This window comes from Musca autumnalis, unplaced genomic scaffold (assembly GCF_047663935.1).
Source record: "Musca autumnalis isolate F117 unplaced genomic scaffold, ASM4766393v1 scaffold_1, whole genome shotgun sequence".
In the NCBI taxonomy this organism is placed as follows: Eukaryota; Metazoa; Arthropoda; class Insecta; order Diptera; family Muscidae; genus Musca; species Musca autumnalis.
In genome coordinates this window covers 140,980,744-141,000,517 of record NW_027411644.1, presented here as the reverse complement: position 1 = coordinate 141,000,517, position 19,774 = coordinate 140,980,744, and the positions used below count along the sequence as shown (strand labels likewise).

Genomic DNA, 19,774 nt, shown 5'->3' with positions numbered 1-19,774 from the left:
CTAGCTTTAGCCGTTTTGGCTGGGCGTTGATGATGAGTCAGTCAGTCAATCACTTATCACCAAGCTCATTTATATACAGTGTTGGTCACACAATTAGCACACCCTACTACCAACATTTATTTTGCCTAAAAAGACCTTCAAAAGTAGTTGTATTGAATAAAGTATTTGTACTAATATACTCTCAGTAGTATGCTTAAAGGATACAACGCAATACAGAAACTGAAACATAACTGTCAATTTGACTAACCCCCAAAATGTAAAAAATGTCCTAAATTCACTGGACACGTAATTAGCACACCTTAAAAGAATCACTAATATTGTGAATAGTTTCAATATGTTCGTCCATATTCAGTTTTAAATCCCTTTCGTTTGGGAATAAGTTCCAGTCTGCTAGTTATACTCTCCACCAGTCTCCGAAATTTCAGTGTCAGAAGGGAATTATATGGGGTACACCTTGGGTCCCAAGGACTGATGGAAATTTCAGTTTTTTAGTGTTTTTTATCGATTTTTGCACATGTAAACAAATTCAATGAGGCAAGTAGTTCATAGAAACATCAAATAAAACATCATATTCTTGTTCATCTCTGTAAATTTGCGAATAGTGGGATGTACTCACCAGCAGTGTGCTCTTTAAAATCCGTTTAACACAAAAATTGTCATTAAGAAACTGTAATATGATGGTTTGAGCTATTGATTATATAAATACTTATCCATCTGGACTGAATTTTACCGATATGTCGTGATGTATGCCACGATAAACCTATGTTCATCTCTATGGAACCTACGCAAATTTCAACAATTTTGTAAACATAAGGCAAATTGGAGATAGTCTAGTGAGACCGCAAGATAATATGTTTCCCGGAGCTTAAAACTATTAAATTTAAAATCAATAATCCAGAAAATATTTATCTTGAATAGTATATGCCTACTTTCATTGATTCTGACCAATTTCAGCAAACCTCAAAATCCTTTATTGTTAGAAAGGGGTTACACCTTTTAACATACTCATGTCCTACGTGTTCACCTAGCGCATTGTTGACAGTTTTGTAGTGATAGGCCTTTGGTGTTATTCAGACTTGTAATTTTGAATAACAAATGGTGTTATAAGTTGATCCTTCTTTACATCAGGGTACATTTTATTGATCTTCATTCTATAAACCCCTTCCAAATCGAAAATTTTCTTGAGTGAATCATCTACCTTAAACACTTTTTGAAAAGTTTTTGCACTTTATATTTAAATTTCGGTAATCGGTTAACAATTCCAATAATTTCAGATCCAATTGTACATTTGTTTTTAAAGTTTTGGCGACTTTCTGACGTTTAGGTGTACATTACGAAAAATGGTCCGCTATTGGGATATATTTTGAGATTCCGTGGTGATAAATTATTTTTTCTTTGAAAAAATTATTTGTTCAATGCGTTTTGAATATGAATTAACTTCAATATAAATTAATTTTTGTATATTAATTGAATTAAATTAAAAAATCATAGGGTGTGCTAATTATATGTCCCCTTGATAATTTGGGCGTCTTCACAAAACTTTTATTTTCAAAAAACCACTGATAAAACTATTCACTTATACCATTAAATCAGTTAAATACATTATAGAAAAGGATTTTGTTTACGAAAATATTTCAATTTGCCCTATCAAAACTCTTAGCTGACTGAAACCATTTTGCCCCAAAGGGGTGTGCTAATTCTGTGACCAACACTGTATATAGATAGATTATTTTGGCAAAATTGATACCGATATTTCCTTTGTATGTAATGCAAATAGAGATTTCATTTCATGAGATTTCATTTCATGACTTATAGTGAAATTTAGCGGAGAACATTTTTGTCTTTGACGCCATTCTTCTAAAATGACGTTTTGTATGACAATTTTGCCAAAACCCATATAAAGTACGTCCTTAGCCCTAAAATGTGTTTATAATTTTGCATATTTCTGGAGTTTAGGTAAGATATAGAGTTTTGGTGTATTCTAGTACTTAGAGTAGAAATTGATGGCGAACAAATTTGTAGTATATTTTTATCTGATACGATCTCATTTTATATGAGAAGGGACCAAGTAGACCCCTCTAATGACCACCTAAGGGTTAAAAAATACGAAAAAAGGAAACCAGCGACGCGAAAAACATAGGAACCTAAGGTTATGTCTAAATCCATTCATTTTTGGAGTTTTGGCCAGGTTTTTTTTTGGAAAATTGGTCTCTGTGCCATGTGCATTGGAAAACAGGACACTGAAAGACTTTATACTAGATATAGTTTGTTGAAAATAAACATTTAAAAAAGGTTCTGAAACAAATCCGGTTACTTTATAAAACTGTAACGGAAATATAACTACTTCAAAGCACATTTAAAAATGCCAGATTTTATTCTTTGACGGCGAAAGAACCATTTAAAATGCCAACAAATCGTAAAAAGGGCATGTAATATGTACCGTTTACTTCAAATATTAAGACAACACCAACGACATTTTAATATTTATATACATATAACCCTAAAGCCGCACCTTGAAACTTTCATACGAAACTTTCCTCGCTTTGTGTAGAGAGCGCAGATGGAAAAGCCCCTTCACCCCCTCTGTCTCAAAAGCTATGAAAGTTTCCAAATGTGGCTTTACAGGAAGATAGCTTGTTTTTTATCACTTTGTTGTGTATTTATATTGAAAAGAAGCACGCGTTGTATAATGTTTAATTAAATATAACTTTATTTAATAAATAGTAACCACACCGTGGTGCAATGGTATGCACACTCGCCTTCCACGCTGAAGGTCGTGGGTTCGATTCCCCGGCCAGTCAACATCAAACATTTTTCGACGGTGGCAAAATACCCCTCAGTAATGTTGGCGACATTTCCTGAGTATTTCAGCCTTGTAAAACTTCTCTACAAGTGGTGTCCTAGACACGCCGTTCGGACTCGGCAATAAACAGTAGGTCCCTTATCATTGAGCTAATATGAATCGGGGTGCACTCATTGATATGAGAGAAGTCTCCCTTGTCCCGTATGGGATGTTTGTGGAACAATTAAAAATAAAAAAACCACAAAGTTGAATATAAAAATGGTGTCGAACGGTTTGATCTGTTTGATCGTTGAAAACGAAGTGAACACGTTCATCACAACTAGTAAGCAAAATGGCAGTTACTAAAAATGTAATGTAAATGTAGAAAAAACATAACATAGAAATAACTATTGAAATGCACCACACACTTCATGTGAAATTTGTAAGAATTTGAAAAAAAAATGTTAGAATTTTTGTCACTAAATATTGACCTTGAATGACGTTTGGGGCGATGACCAGCAAATATTTACGAGGGGACTTTGCTACAGTTATTTTAGCCGTTATTGTCACGTAATCAAAATAAACATTTAAATATAATCATTTATAAAAACAATTATTTATGCTTTCTTATATACTTTTCTTGTTTCAGAAGTCTGCTTTAAGCTGCATATGTTGTATACCATGCTCGTGGATACGTTCATCAGCTACAGTGCATAAAATTGCCATCACTGCAGCAACTCTATTAGTTACCTCATTACTTGTGGCTTCGCCTATTTTATTTCTAATCAGTACTGCGCCTTCGCAATTGCCACGCGATTGTCATCTTGAGGAAAATAACTGCATTGGTGTAACGGCTGCACCCCCAGAATGTTCTGAAGAAATATGTAAAATAGCAGCCCATAACATCCATGTCAATTTAAATTGGAACTTTAAACCCTGTACAGAATTCAAAAACTTTAGCTGTCCTAATACCTCAAATAATGTATCCAGAATTAATGTCGCTCGCAGTGCTCAGGAAACTGTGGATTTTCAAATGCGAAGTAAGTAAGATAAAAACAAGTAAAAAGCATTATGTTCGGCCGGGTCGAACTTTTTAGATCGCCACCGTTCCCATTACATTCGTTTTTGTTACAAAAGTACCAATGTTCACAATTTGTGGTCACCATAACAGGCAATCCTAATTAAATTTGGATGGAAAATATAGATTAAAATATCAAAATGCCTGAAATTGGTCGGTAGCGTTATGTAGACAACCGCCAATGTAGACAAACACTTCAAAATACCTGAAACCGGGTGGTACCGCTATATGGGAACATTACAAAATGTGAAATTATGTCTAAAATTTTTGAAATAAGAAAATAGGGAGCGACAACACCAATGCCCGATCAACAATCGGAAAGCATGGATGTGGAGTTAAAACAATAAGGAGAGCGCTTCATAGAACTGTGTCAAACATTTCACCTTGATATTTGTGGCTCCATCTTTCCGCACAAGGAGATTCATAAATACGCATGGACATCACAGAGGAAATACGTATATGGGTGGTAAAGCGTTACCAGAAGCACTTACAATGTCCACCATTGTCACTAGCGGCCCTCTTTCGGCAGAAACAACTTGAAAACTGTCCGCTGCCCTTTTGTTGAAATCACATATTAGAGGTAAACAAAATTTTGTATTATGTCTTAGTTATACGGGTATGTTCTGAGACACACTTCACCTCTCACTTCACGCCTCAAGCATTTTGTTCAACCCATTTACTCCTATTTTTTTTGCGAATTAAAGTACACTCTAGTCCGTCCATAAAATATTCGTAAAATAAGCGCAAACGCTGTCACGAGATGTGAAGAGTTTCACAGGACATACCCGATTACTTAATTTTGGAGTAATAATTGCGGTGTCTAAAAAGTTTTCGATTTTTAGACGTAAAAAATCGGGCGTGGTCATGACTCTAGCCCCAAAAGAGTACATGGTCGGAGATACATTTACCATTGTCTCGAGAACTAATTTTTAAACAGATAAATTTGTATTTTTTGCAAATATAAGTTTTTACAGAACAGCCGGGATGCCTCTCTTCCCCTCCGAAATTCAAAGAAATCTGTAAACTATTTTCACCAGGGGTCACCTTCTGTCACAATTTCAGGAACATCGGTTTAGCCGTGTTTGAGTCCATGCGGAACATAAAAACATTGATTTTTATGTATATGATGAAGAAGATTAATTTCTTCTAAAAAATTAGCTGTTTCAAAAAATATAGTATGTCAGAATCTTTATTAGATTAATACAAACATTTTAAAACAAACACGAAACAAATCGCGAGTTTTTGATTTACGCACGAACGCCATTTGAGTCGATAGAAACCATGTCCGTCGGTTGAAATCAAGATATGGCTCGCAATGTTAAGAATAGAGCATTATAATTTGTTACAGAAGTTCCTATTACTCCTTATTTGGTATTGAAAATGGGCTATATTGGTCTACGTTTTGATGTAAATCCCATAGAACGGTACCTCCCTATATTCTGTTATTTTAAGATTTTTGCCTCATTGTCACACCGAAATAACTGAAATTTGTTATTTGGTTTTCCTTAAGCCTCAATATCACACCGAAATGGTTAGTATTTTTTTGTGGTATTTCACCGAATGGCTGGTACTTGGTAGTTTGTCTTCTTGGGGCTTCGAAACTTTTCCCTTGAAATTTGTCAGTAAAGTGATATAGCCCCTATAGAACGGTAGCTCCCTTTTTCGGTATTTTAAGATTTTAGACTCATTATCACAACGAAATAACTGAAATGTGATACTTGATCTTCCTTATGGCTACAAAATTTTTCCCATATATTTGTCAAGACAGGTCCTCGTTTTGATATATTCACACATAAAATTAATTTTGCTTTATATAGTATTTAAGATTTTTCTTTTACTTTATCTTTTTAGATCTTTTACAGCACAATACAACATCTGGAGCTTTTAGAAAACTTGGACGTCTATATGGAAGCTGTTTGCGTCAAACCACATATTCTCCTTCAGTCAAACTATTACTAAATCAATTAGGCGGATACTTGCCAATAGGAGCAGTTGGACCATCTAACATTTCTGAACTTATATCCAAAATAAACGAATTAGGTCCATCACCTATTGTTGATGTATACTTCGATCTAAGCTACGGCAAGCGCCCTCATACGATTATAATAGTCAGTGCACCAAGAGCATCGTCTCCTATTCTAGAAGTATACATATTGTTAATGTTTTATAATAATCATCCTATTTGATCATTTCTTCCATAGAATAAGGTAAGGTGGGCTGGACCTAAAGCTCCACCCTATCGATTAAAACAAGTTTTGCCTAAACTCTTGCCTAATATATTGGAAACCTTTTTACCTATTGGATTATCAAATGAACAACGTGCATCAGAAAAAGAAGATATTACATCATTCATAAAGGAAATTATTAAGGTAAACTTTACATCCTTGCAAACTTTTTTGGTTTTCATAACATAACAAACGAACGAATACTTCAAAAATAAACGAATGGTAAAGAACCATAGTTTTTGATGAAAATTTAATAATTCGAAAGCTGGAGGCGAATACAATTTTATTTAATTCCATAGGAGCACACGCGAGTAAAAGAAACAAACGTTATTCGGTTTATAAACCGAAACGAGAGTTTCCCCTCAGGATGGTATGAAAAAGACAAGAAAGAAAAAACAGAAGATTTTTAGGCGAAGGAAGTGAACAATTTGGGATTTTATTTGAAGCAAATTAGAAGGTTTTGGAACTAGTCTTGCCACGAACAATGCAAGCGCAATGCAAACAAGAGAAAAGAGAATAATGCCTTTTAGTACAAAGAGAGAGATGCAATTTTAGGAAAAAAGCTAAAAATTAGAAATTGGAAATTGGGTGACCAGATCTGTTAACTTTGACGTTAACATTACCGGGCCCCTTGCAGGAACTACAACTAAAGAAAATAACAAATAGTAGCACTTCCACTCTCTCTTGTTTACAATATTTGAAGAATAAAAGTACATAACATATTTCGAGAAACATATTCAGAACCGGTACCAGATATTGTCTTCTTTCAGGCCGGAAACTTCTGATTTGCATAACCGTAGCCACTCGACACTGAATTCGCTGAAAAGGAAAGTTTGTGAAAAGAAACAATAGTGCTTTCGAAGTGTTGGATAAAGGAAAATAGAAGTAGATTTCGAACTGATACTTTGGAAAAAATATTACAATATATAAAGACATCGCCGGAAAAGAACATTTGGGTTTGTACTTCGGAAATAGCACAATGATATAGAAAATATTCAATCGAAATAGAATTTCGTTGTTGTAAATTCATTGTACCTTGGAAGGGAGATGACACAACGTATTAACGGAAAAGACATTTGGATGGAATTAATGAACGAATGATTTTATGAATGGACAGTGTTTCCACTGGAGCAACGCTTACTATGGAATACACCAGGTGAGAGAGTACGGACGTACCTTTAGCTATTCGCACGTAAAATTGGCTGTGAATGCCTTGTAGGATGCATCGTAAAAGCCATGCAACTGAATGTCAGCCGACGGGGTAAACAGCTCTTGAACGGGATTGTCCAAGGGCCAACTTCTCTGGGAAACCTTGTTTGCAAGGAAAGCCCACAACATGCCGACCTCCTTCAATTCTCTCTGTATTAGAAACATAGAGCTCCTGACAATATTTATCAGAGGCTGAAGGAGACTTTTTGCCAGGAAGGTTCTCTGCCCCATAGAAAGGACAAATCTCTTTATCTACAGTAATTTTACAAAAGTTTGAAATTAGAGTAAGTGAAGGAAAAGAGTTAGGAATAGGGCCAGTGAGGATCCATCCAAATATGGTTTCTTGACCCATTAAAGTGCCACAAATATCTCGCATTACCCCAGCGCGCATAATGCTAGGCAAGAAGTCACCGCCTATCGGAATGTCGACGTTTGAACATTTGTAGAAGTGTGGATCAGCCAGTTTAATCGGAGGGAGTTGAGAGAATAAAGATGATGGTAATGTATGGGAAGGCAGATTCCCAGCCAAATGCGGAACGACAAAGGCTTGCATGGAAAGCTGAACTGAATCATCAAATCGAGAGGACAACACAACTGTTCAGGTGTATGGATACCAAGTGGCTGAGAGAAAGGAACATTTCAATGGCCAATGCAAAGTTAGTTGTTGTGTGTTTCAGCGATTCTTCTGACTTTGTTTCTCCACAAAAAGCCCGACATGAGATGATATTCCAGCAAATTAAAGAAAAGGGAGGAAAGCAAAAACACAAGACAGAATCAGATTGTGTTTGATGATATTCGATTTATTTCAGAGTTCGAGTACGTCTTACCAGTGGGAAAGATTATTGTAAAAAGAGAGGAAGGCAATGTCGATTTTGACGGAAATGGACATGTATGACCGAAGTTGGACATCAATCGTTTTGGCATATTTATTAATATTTTTAGAACAATCGGAAAGATATTTGGGAATTTTTTGATAATTTTAAATGGATTCTGGGATTTTGGTTATCCGTTAAATAATGTGTTTATTTGAACATAAACATTTCCGGCCCCCTTGCTGTCTCTCTGCAAGTGAGTGTTATCATATTCGATCATACTTGTTGTATTTTTACATAGAAAATGACAGAATAGTACAATTCATTAACTTATTTTAACAGTTTATCAATTCATTTTGTTAATTCATAATACATGTGTATCTTAAAATCTAGGTTAGGTAAGTTTTGGTAATTGATTTACATTATTCATTGTAACCCAGTTTTGTAATATTCGAGTTGTGTGATGTAAAAGAAGGTTAAAGGAAATGTGAAAGCTTGCTAATTCAATTACTGTATGTACCGTAGATGGTCCAACCAAAAATAGTATTTTGAGCAGTTGGTTGACCAGAGCGATTAAATATGCCTTCGCTTATCACGCGCGAGTATAAATCAACGCCCATGATTATGTCGACAGGACCAGATTTGTAGAATTCTTGGTCAGCTAGTATTATATTGTTGAATTTGGAAGTAATAGACATTGGTAGAGGTTTTTCAGGAGTGTGAATGGAGATCCTACGGTTTACTCGGAGAGTAGTTTCTATTTTGGTGTTGGAATCGTGGATGGATACCATTGTAATAGGACAAACGGTTTCATCCCTCAGGGACAGAGTAGCTAGTCGGAACCGAGTGACTGTTTTTGAGGCAATGCAGCTGAACTTGGATGCGGAGTCTAACAGACAACGTAATTTGACAGCGCCGCTGGGGCTAATTATACTGACAACTGCGGTTGGAAGAATCGTACTCACATTTTGTTTTAAAATTGAAGACAAAGACGTACTTATTGCGTTGTTTTCTGGTGATTTGCTTGTACGTGTTCTAGGTGGTCTTTCTCTGGAAGTACTAAAGGGTGTTTTTTTAAGGCCGATAGAACTTGAAATTTTAAAAAATAACACAAAATATTAAATTGTAATCAAAATTTTTTTTTATTCGAAAGATCAATACGTGACATTACATTTGAAAATGATTTCGGGCATATGGGCACCGCGGCTGTTCTTGACGAAGTGCATTCTGGACGTCCAATTTTTGGCCACTTTTTCGAGCACTGCTGGCCGTATGTCACGAATAACACGAACAATGCTGGCCTCCAAGGCATCAATTGTTGCTGGTTTATCAGCATAAACCAGTGACTTCACGTAGCCCCACAGGAAATAATCGAGAGGTGTCAAATCGCACGACCTTGGAGGCCAATTGACAGGTCCACTTCTCGAAATCAACTTATCGCCAAATTTTGATTTCAATAAGTCGATGGTTGCGTTCGCCGTATGGCACGTAGCGCCATCCTGTTGAAACCACATCTCCTCTGGATCAATGTCATCCATATTTTCAAACAAAATATCATTGATCATGGTGCGGTAACGATCTCCATTGACCGTAACGCGAGCTCCGGCCTCATTTTTGAAGAAATAATGTCCGATGATGCCACCAGCGTGAAAACCGGATGTAATGGAGTCTGTAGGGTCTCTTGTGGATTGGTCTCACTCCATATGCGGCAATAACAAACCCGTTAAGCCAAAAATGCGCCTCGTCGCTGAACACAATTTTGCGATAAAACAACGGGTCATTTGCCAACTGCGTTGCGCGAATCGACGACTGATTTTCAAAGTAAATTTGGATAATTTCGTAGTGTTGTTCAAGCGTGAGTCTATTCATGATGATTTGTCAGGGTATACTGAAACAAATAAAAAAAAGTTTCATCAAAATTTAATTTTTTGTGTTACTTTTTACAATTTAAAGTTCTATCTAGCTTAAAAAAAACACCCTTTATCTTTGTTTTTACGTTGAATTGATTTCTCGTTATTGCGAGAAGTTTGTTCACCTCGATTCTCCAGCCTGGAGTTTGTATGCAACAAAGTATGGTGGGTTTTTTTACAGTGTTTGCATCCGGTTGTCGTAAAACATGTCCCCTGTGAGTGTGTATGGGCCAGACAATTTCGGCAATATCCATACATGTTCACGGCCTGAAGCCGATTCACCGCATTCATCTCTAAGAATCTTTTGCATTTCTTTAAGGGGTGAGTACGTCTACATAGTCTGCACACATAGGCATGTCTATTCGGGCGTGATCCCTTTCTGGATTCGTCGGTACGCATCGTAGCTAAGATGGAATAGGATTTGGAAGATCATTGGGAATTTGATAGATAGAGAGATTTGACTTGTATTGTTGTGAAAGTGAGTTAAGGTGTGTCCGTTGGCAGAACAACCAACTTGGTAATTGGTCTCAGTATTGCACCTCTTTCTGTTCTTATTTCAGCAACGCGAACACGATGGTCAGAGCCAGAAAAGACTTTCGAGATTCTACCTAGGCGCCACTGATTCGGCGGGAGATTCTCATCTCTTACAACTACCATGGCGTTTTCTCTCAGGTCATCGTTAGGACTTTTCCATTTATGGCGCTTATGCAACTCTTTGAGGTACTCCTCCTTCCATCGGTTGCAAAAGTTTTGATGTAGTAACTTCAAACGCTGCCATCTGTTTATCAGTGATCTTGGCGACTCTTGGATAGTTGGATCTACTGGGGCAAGCAACGGATCTACTGGGGCAAGCAATTAAAAAATGCCCTGGAGTTAGTGCGGATAGGTCACCCGGATCTTGGGAAATAGGGGATAATGGACGTGAGTTTAAGCATGCTTCGATTCTAGACAGCAATGTTTGGAACTCTTCGTAAGTATGTTTACAATTGTAAGCTATTTTGCGAAAATGGGACTTAAAACTTTTTACGCCGGCTTCCCATAGCCCGCCCATATGTGGAGCCCCGGGTGGGATAAAGTGCCATTGTATATTCTGATGCGCATAGTTGGACTGAATAGCTTCTTTGGAAGTGTGGACAAATTCTTTGGCAAGAATCTTGGACGCGCCAACGAAGTTTGTGCCATTGTCGGAATGGAGATGCAATGGACATCCTCTTCTGGAGGCGAATCTGCTAAAAGCAGCCATAAACGCGGTTGTGGATAGGTCAGAAGTGGCGTCTAGGTGGATAGCCTTTGTTGAGAAGCATATAAAATCACATACATAACCCTTTGTTATTTTGTATGATCTACCAGAGTAGCTTTTAATGTCGAATGGTCCTGTAAAGTCTAAACCTGTATGTGTGAAAGGTCTAGAGATGGCGGATCGTTCAGGTGGTAGAGCAGACATAATTTGTTTCTGGCATTTATGTTTGTATAAGAGACACGGCTTGCATTTGTTTATCGTAGATTTGATAAAATTCTTGACTCGAATAATCCAATATTGGCTTCGTATAATTCGAAGAACTAATTGGTTCCCACCATGTAAAGATATTTGGTGAACGAAATTGACTAGTAATCGAGAGTACTGGCAATTGTATGGAAGTAGGATAGGGTGTCTCTCGTCATATGACAATTCCGGAGATGACGTAAGTCGCCCACAGACTCTCATGACGCCATTCGTATCAAGGAATGGATTAAGATTGAGAATTGAACTGGAAGCTTTTAGTTCCCTTTTAACTGACAAAGCCATGTATTCCTCCGAAAAATTTGCCTTCTGAGTCATTGAAATGACTTTTGCTTGGACAGCACGTACTTCGGAGGAAGATATCATTTTAGAATCAGGTTTAGGATTTCTTTTGTATTTTGGATTGGTGTCGTGGAAGAACCGATAAATGTATGCGATCACCCGGATTGCTCTTGGAAGCGAGGAGAAGTTTTCCATTATGTCGTCGAAATCAGAAAAGTAGGAAAAATGTACCTTAATAATCTTCCTTTCGAGTTCAACCGGGTTAGTATTTGGTATTCTAGGCCAATTTTCTTCGGAGCTACGCAACCATTCGGGCCCATTCCACCACAACCTATTTTCTATTAAGTCATGAGGACTGACGCCGCGACTCGCCAAGTCAGCTGGGTTGGATTCAGATCGTACATGGTACCACTGGGATGGATTTAAAACCTGTATGATTTTGGAAACCCGATTTGCTACAAATGTAGACCAAAAGCACGGGGGTTTTGCCAGCCACGACAGAACGATTGTCGAGTCTATCCAGCAGAACACTGTGTATATGGGAATATGGAGTTGAGGAACGAAGTGATCAATTATCTCTGCTAGCAAGGAAGCACCACAAAGTTCTAATCTGGGAATAGATATCGTTTTTAGGGGAGCAACTTTGGTCTTACAACAAACTGATTGACAATGAACATTATCATTTCTTCGAACACGGATATAGAGCGCAGCCGCATATGCATTCTCCGATGCGTCGCTGAAACCGTGGAACTGAATCTCACAATCTGGAGTGTAATGGAACCACCTAGGAATTTCGATAGAATTTATAAGTGGGTATGACAGTAAGAACTTTTTCCACCTCAAGAGGGACTGAGGGGAAATATCCTCACCCCACTCAGTACCTTCTACCCAAATTTTCTGCATTATTATTTTTGCAGTCACAATGCATGGGGCCAGCCAGCCTGCTGGGTCAAATAGTTTGGAGATCTGCGATAACACATTTCTCTTTGTATAATTACATGTTTCAGGGATTTGAATAACGGAAAAGTAGAAGGAATCAGATGCAGCATTCCAACGAATGCCTAATGTCTTTTCTGTGCTTTTGGCATCAAATTCGAGGAAGTCATCATGAAGAAGATTTGTTGGAATATCGGCAAGAATCTCTTTAGAATTGGAAGTCCACTTCCTCATAGAGAATCCTGCTGAGTTTAACCCACTTGCTAGCTAAAATATTATGGGCTCCCACAAGGGCATCATCTACGTACATCGAATTTCGTAAAATATTTGAAGCTAATGGAAGTTGGGATTCAACATCGTCCGCCAGCTGAAGGATTGTTCGGATGGCTAAAAAGGGAGCGCAATTCACCCCAAAAGTTACCGTTTTAAGCTCGAAATCCTGGATCTTTTCGTTAGGAGTCTTTCGATAGAGAAGACGCTGAAAAGGGGTATGCTCGGAATTGACTAATATTTGGCGATACATTTTAGTTATATCGCCATTGAAGACAAAACGGAAAAGTCTCCATCTAAGGATCAAGATCACAAGATCATTTTGTAATGTGGGACCCGTGTATAGTATGTCGTTTAGACTCAGACCAGTTGAGGAAGCAGCCGATGCGTTGAATACCACACGTACTTTTGTCGTAGTGCTATCGGGCTTCACCACAGAGTGATGTGGCAGATAATAGCACAAGGACTGATCATCGTCTTTAGGGGGCATAACTGACCCCATGTGACTCAAAGATATATATTCTTGAAGGACATCGTCGAACTCAATTTTGAACTCTGGGGTTTTGAGTAAACGAGCTTCGTTTCTGAAAAACTGAGCCATAGCACTAGGTCGTGATTGTCCAATTCCTAAAATATTGTCCTTGAATGGAAGACGGACAATGTACCGACCATCTTCATCTCTAATTGTGGTGGTTTTGTACAAGTCCTCGCAAAATTGGTCTGAGGGTGAAAGAAAAGACTTCCGTGGAAGGTCTTCCACCTCCCAAAAACGTGAAATCTGCTTATCCAAAGCAATTTCATTAAAGTAGGACACGATAGTGGAGGAAGACTGAAAAGATTCGGAAGGGATTGGACCTGTCAGGATCCAACCAAAGATGGTTTCCTGTGCCATGAGGGACCCGCAAACTCGAAGCTTTATTCCGGAAAGCATTATGAGTGGAAGTATGTCTCCTCCTAAGAGTATATCTAAATTCGAACGTTCGAAGAATAGAGGATCAGCTAAGGGGATATCAGGTAAGCCTATGAGCGAATCGGGATCAATGGTTCTGGAGGGAAGACTACTCGACAGGTGTGGAACTACTAAAGCTTTTGCACACACCTGTACGTTTTTGTCTGCAGTCGAAGTTAGATTGAGATTACATTCTTTATAGACTGCTGCCGATATGGTGTTGTTTAGGCCCGAAACTTGGGCAGAGGTACGCTTAAATGGAAGCTGAAGAGAATTGAACAGATTCTCGGAGACAAAGGTGCCTTGAGAACCCGAGTCCACTAATGTCCTAGCAACGAAGGTTAAACCATTGTGCGATATCCTTACAACTGCAGTGCCCAATCGAACGCCTTTGGAATGGCAAGAGAAGCACGTTTGGACAACTCCACATTCGGTGTTAGTGGACTGTATTGGATTATTTTTAGAGGAATTCGGAAATGAAATTGGTCAGGATGTGGAAGGTGATTGGGTTTCGGCTTCTGTGGTTCGCGATGTATGAGGGTATTATGTCGTTTGGAACATTTGTAGCAAGTAAATTTGCTTGGGCAACTTTTTACTGTGTGCGCTTTGGAAAAGCAGTTTATGCACAAATTGGACTGTTTAATCTCGTTAATTCTTTGATTTATGTCCATCTGCAGGAATTTTGGACACTTTCGTATTACATGGACTTCTGTCGGACATAGTTTACATTGAGTATGGTCTATGTTGTTCTGAAATGTCTTGACGGTCTTGGAACTGTCTTTCAAATTAGAAGCTTTTTGGGCTGTATTGTTACCAGCTGAAGATTTCCGTCGCATTTCAAAGACAGACTCGAGAGTTCTATGGCGATTCGTCAAGAAAGTATCGAGCACCGACCAATTAGGTATAACTGCCTTATTCGTTAGAGTTTGTTCCCACAGGGTAAGAGTTTCCTCAGGAAGACGGTTGGAGCAGACAAATATGAAAATTGGGTCCCAAGCCCCAACACCAATTTCGTATAGCTTTAATAGAGAAATGCAGGAATTTATATCCCGTTGTAGATTCTTAAGGGATTTACTGGTTTCATTTTGGATAACCGGAATACCGAACAAATTTTTCAACTGGATGTTGACAAGAACTCTCCTATTTTCGTAGCGAGAGCACAAGTTTTTCCATGCCAAGTCGAAATTTTCGTTGGCCAAAGGAAATTTTTTAACGATGTCATTGGGTTCCCCTACAGTTCGTTGGTTCAAATGGAACAACTTTTCAACGGAACTGAGCCTTGTATTTTTAATACAAACGGCGGTGAACATGTCCCTAAACGTGGGCCATGACAGATAATCACCGCTAAAGGTAGGGATTACACATGGTGGAAGTTTAAAACCATGTTATTGGGATGGAAGCGGATTAACTGTGGGTTGAGATACCTCCTGAGACATTTCACCCAAGCGAGCTATACAACGACAATACGTTGCGTAAGCTTTCTGATATTTGGACTTGACAGATTCAATAGCGGAAGCGGTTTGACTATCGTCCGCTTTGGACTCATCTTCTTCGTCGTCAGCTTCACGCTCCAGATCGACTAGACACTGTTCATATGCGGGTTTGAGCCGATTCCAAATCTCTTTAACTTCTTCCCTGTGTGTTTCAAGGACGAAGTGACATATGAGAGGAGATTGCTTATCATTCAGATTGGCCTCAAACTCAACCAATCTGTCCGATAAGCGAATAAACTTTGCTAATGACATTGTGAAGTCTTTACAAACGTTATGCAAACAGGAAGAACTGAAATATTAGAGAAGCTCTACGTAGACAAGGCAATACCCACTGTAAAAGTTCCTCGATGGTTGACAACGAACGAATAGAAAATTACGTACAATAAATTTGGGTTTCTGTAAAACAAATATGTTAAAGATTGTGTTCTATGAGATTTGGAAGAGGTAATCAATGAATACAACTTGTGCACAATTTATGTGTAAAAAGATATCTTCGAAAAAATGGATAAAAAGATGGATTCATTTACATACATATAATGGATTTCCCCATGTTGGTAGAATTTCGTCCATCAGTGTAAAGTTCGCACAAGATGCAACATTCTGCAATCAAGTACTTGTGCTCCTCAGCGAAAGTAATGACGTCACAAAACAGCTGATCAAAATGAATATCTGGTTTTGGTCAATGACCTCTTTTCGTAAGTATGTTATTGGAAATCACTGGAAGTGATAGAAGTTTTCTCTCAAGAGTGTTGGAGAAATTGGAAACTCTGAGAATATACAATAATCTCTAAATGTGTTTTTCCACTCAGAGCTTTGAAAAAACAAAAACAGAGAGGAACATGTAATGAGCAGTAGAGGTGCTATTAACCCTCGTTGGCAACTTGGGTTGGAAAAGAACTTGTTCCACCAGTGAGCCAGTTTGGTATGCACAATTTTGATTCACTTGAAGGAAAGGATATTACAAAGGTATTTTTGTATACTATTAGAAATCACTGTAAGTTTCTGCCCTTCATTTTGAACAGTGAGAATATTTTTTTAATTTTTCGATCATGAGAACAACATCGAAATTTTATTGCTGCTTACAAACTTTAATGCGAAGGCAAAGGGTTAAAGTGGGAATAAAACAAGTGTGAGATCAAAAAGTCTGAGGGTAGACAGTGAATGGGAGAGGGATGGGTAGACAGAAATGTGTGATGCGGAACGGTAGGAATGGAATGAGTAAATAGGATTGAGTGTGCAGAAATAGAATTTGAATAGAATAGCTATAATATTAGGAGTCACATACATACATATTTCATCATTGCCTGTAAATTAACATGCGGAGCGCTATGTTAATGTTGCGATTAACATTGGCTTCGTCTAATAATAACATTGAAATGCATATTAACAGCGGTACGAAATGTAAGATTGCCTTTGATATTTCTATTTGATCTCAATATCGGATGCAAATAAATCAAACCACTGACACAATTTCTTTTCGTAGTTTTACACCATATACTCATATGATTACTCACTCTGAAGGCTACAGCTTGACACTTTTCTGGCTCTGAATAACAAATCTACAAGACTCTACTTGTGGATGGTTTGACTTGTTTGCTTTTTGTGGAATTTGCAGGTTTTGGTTTGTTTGTGTTATAATCATGGATATTTTCGGAAATCAGAATTTAATTTTTACTCGCACGTGCAATTTTTTGCTAGTCAATTTTGCTTGTCAAATCGCGCGCTCAACTCACTCTTTCACATTTCACAAGTAAATGAATGGGGGTACAATGACATAATGGAAACCAACCTGTTTTAGTTTTGTTGTTGATGTCTGGTAGGCTTTAGGAATTGCGGAATATGAAATCCAAGAGAGTGTTCCAAGTCGTTCAATGGTGTATAAGTCGCTCAGTAAATCCGGCTCGGAACGGACCAAAATGTTCAGGTGTATGGATACCAAGTGGCTGAGAGAAAGGGACACTTCAATGGCCAATGCAAAGTTAGTTGTTGTGTGTTTCAGCGATTCTTCTGACTTTGTTTCTCCACAAAACGCCCGACATGAGATGATATTCCAGCAAATTAAAGAAAAGGGAGGAAAGCAAAAACACAAGACAGAATCAGATTGTGTTTGATGATATTCGATTTATTTCAGAGTTCGAGTACGTCTTACCAGTGGGAAAGATTATTGTAAAAAGAGAGGAAGGCAGTGTCGATTTTGACGGAAGTGACCGAAGTTGGACATCAATCGTTTTGGCATATTTATTAATATTTTTAGAACAATCGGAAAGATATTTTGGGATTTTTTGATAATTTTAAAGGGATTCTGGGATTTTGATTATCCGTTAAATTATGTGTTTATTTGAACATAAACAACAACTGAACATATTTTTTGGACGGAAGCAGCTGGAGAATTGTTAAGGAGTGAAATCTGATCATTTGTACGCTGATAAGGGATGTTTAATTTGTTGAAGAATCGTTCAGATATGAATGTGCCTTGAGAACCAGAATCTAGGAGTACACGAGCGTGATAAGATTCTCCTAAGCACAAGACATTCACCAACGCTGTTCCCAACAAAACACCCTGAGAACTTGAAGCGAAACAGCTTTGAATTGCTCCACTCCCTGAACTTGTGGACTGTATAGGATTCGGAGAAAACGGAATGGAGTCTGGACGTAAATTCGCAGAGTTCGAGGGTGGTTTGGAGAGATGACTGACTGATGAACGATCATGAAGCATAGTGTTGTGCCGCCTCTGACACTCGAAACAATCATTGTTGCTGGTACAGTTTTTAATATGGTGAGTTTTTGAAAAGCAATTTAAACAAAGGCCTTGCTGCGTTATTTCAGCCACACGCTGTGTCACGTCCATCGCAATGAATTTAGGACATTTTCGAATTATATAAACGGAATCCGTACATAAAGGACATTTAGGAGCCGAAACTTTGGTATGAAAGGAGCTGAACTTCGAACTTTTAGAATTGGAATTAGGTTGATGGTCATCTGACCTCGGGTGATTGCGCATCTCTGAAACTGATTCAAGCGTACGATGCCGATTCATAAGGAAAGAATCAAGGTGAGTCCACTTGGGAATGGCGGTCTTATCAGGCAAACCTTCTTCCCACAGCGTCAAAGTTGAGTCAGGAAGGCGATTGAACAAAGGAAAACGAATATTGGATCCCAACTTTTGACGTCGATATCGTACAGACATAACGCAGCAATACAAAAATTTACGTCGCGCTGCAATGATTGAATTGCACTCGCGGACACGGATTTAATAAATGGAAGATTGAATAGAACTTTTAATTGGCCATTAACAAGAACTCGTTTGTATTCGAAACGACCGCACAATTTTTTCCAAGCGAGTTGAAAACCTTGATTGTTCAAAGGTGAACGTTGAACTATATCCCCGCTTCACCTTTAGTCTTCTGGATTAAATTAAACAAACGTTCAACTGCCCACATGGACTTAACTTCAGAAATGTGGATCTTTATGAAGTGGAAAGAAGTTAAGGGAATATTACCACCGACCACATCAGCATTAAAGGTGACCAAACGGTCAGCCTGACGAATAAAGGCTTCCAAAGACATGATTTTTCAGGAAAATAATGAGGAAAGATAACCAAAAATAGCAGAAAATACGGAAATACCTTTCGGAAAATGAAGAACAGTGAGACTAGGAAGAAATAGAATGATTTTCGTAACGAATTTATGTAGATTTTTGGGAAAACGGTCGAAAAAGGGATAATTTTCCATGGAAATGAACAGATTTTCCCGCTTTTCTACTATAAAAACGGCAGAAGCTATCAGAATTCAGATGTAATTGCTGAGTATGTAAAGAAACAATTGGAAGAAACTTGAAAAAAATACAGACATAATTAAGATTAAGGCATTTCCACGCTTTCAGGGCGACACCTAGCGGTAGAGAGCATAACTATGCATAAACATCAGCAAAGCAGGTGAACAAAGTTGATTTTTATCCGAAAAGCGTAGAAAATTCCGAAGAAATTTTAAAAATATGGGAAAGGATTAAGGTTTTATACGAATTTTCTTAGTTGCAGAGCGCCCCCTAGCGACGGTAGGATGAACTATGGCTGAGCACAAGCGAAGGTTTTTAGTATATGGACGTTCAGAACGAACGAAGAAACCCCAGAAATATTTGAGAAAATTATCGAAAAGTAAACTTTTTCAGTATAATTTGGTATATGTGCAGCGCCCCCTAGCGGCAAAATGGTGAACTTCAATTCGGCAAAAATGAAGGGACTCGACACCTCATTTATATATATACGAGAATGCACAATAATATTTATATGTTACACACCAGTTGTAGTCCGACCATATAAACAGGCTTG

General features: G+C 38.1%; 1 protein-coding gene across 5 annotated transcripts in view; it reads left to right on the top strand.

Moving 5' to 3' along the window:
- Window positions 1-19,774, top strand: part of Nepl16 (Neprilysin-like 16) — a 760,847-nt gene that overhangs the window by 122,198 nt on the left and 618,875 nt on the right. For 3 of the 5 annotated variants that reach the window (XM_073956191.1, XM_073956162.1, XM_073956179.1), the window contains exons 2-4: window positions 3,432-3,822; window positions 5,712-6,004; window positions 6,062-6,229. In XM_073956191.1, the coding sequence (XP_073812292.1) occupies window positions 3,432-3,822; window positions 5,712-6,004; window positions 6,062-6,229 (852 nt within the window). The remainder of the gene's footprint in view (window positions 1-3,431; window positions 3,823-5,711; window positions 6,005-6,061; window positions 6,230-19,774) is intronic. The other 2 variants (XM_073956170.1, XM_073956183.1) reach the window with 1 other exon arrangement.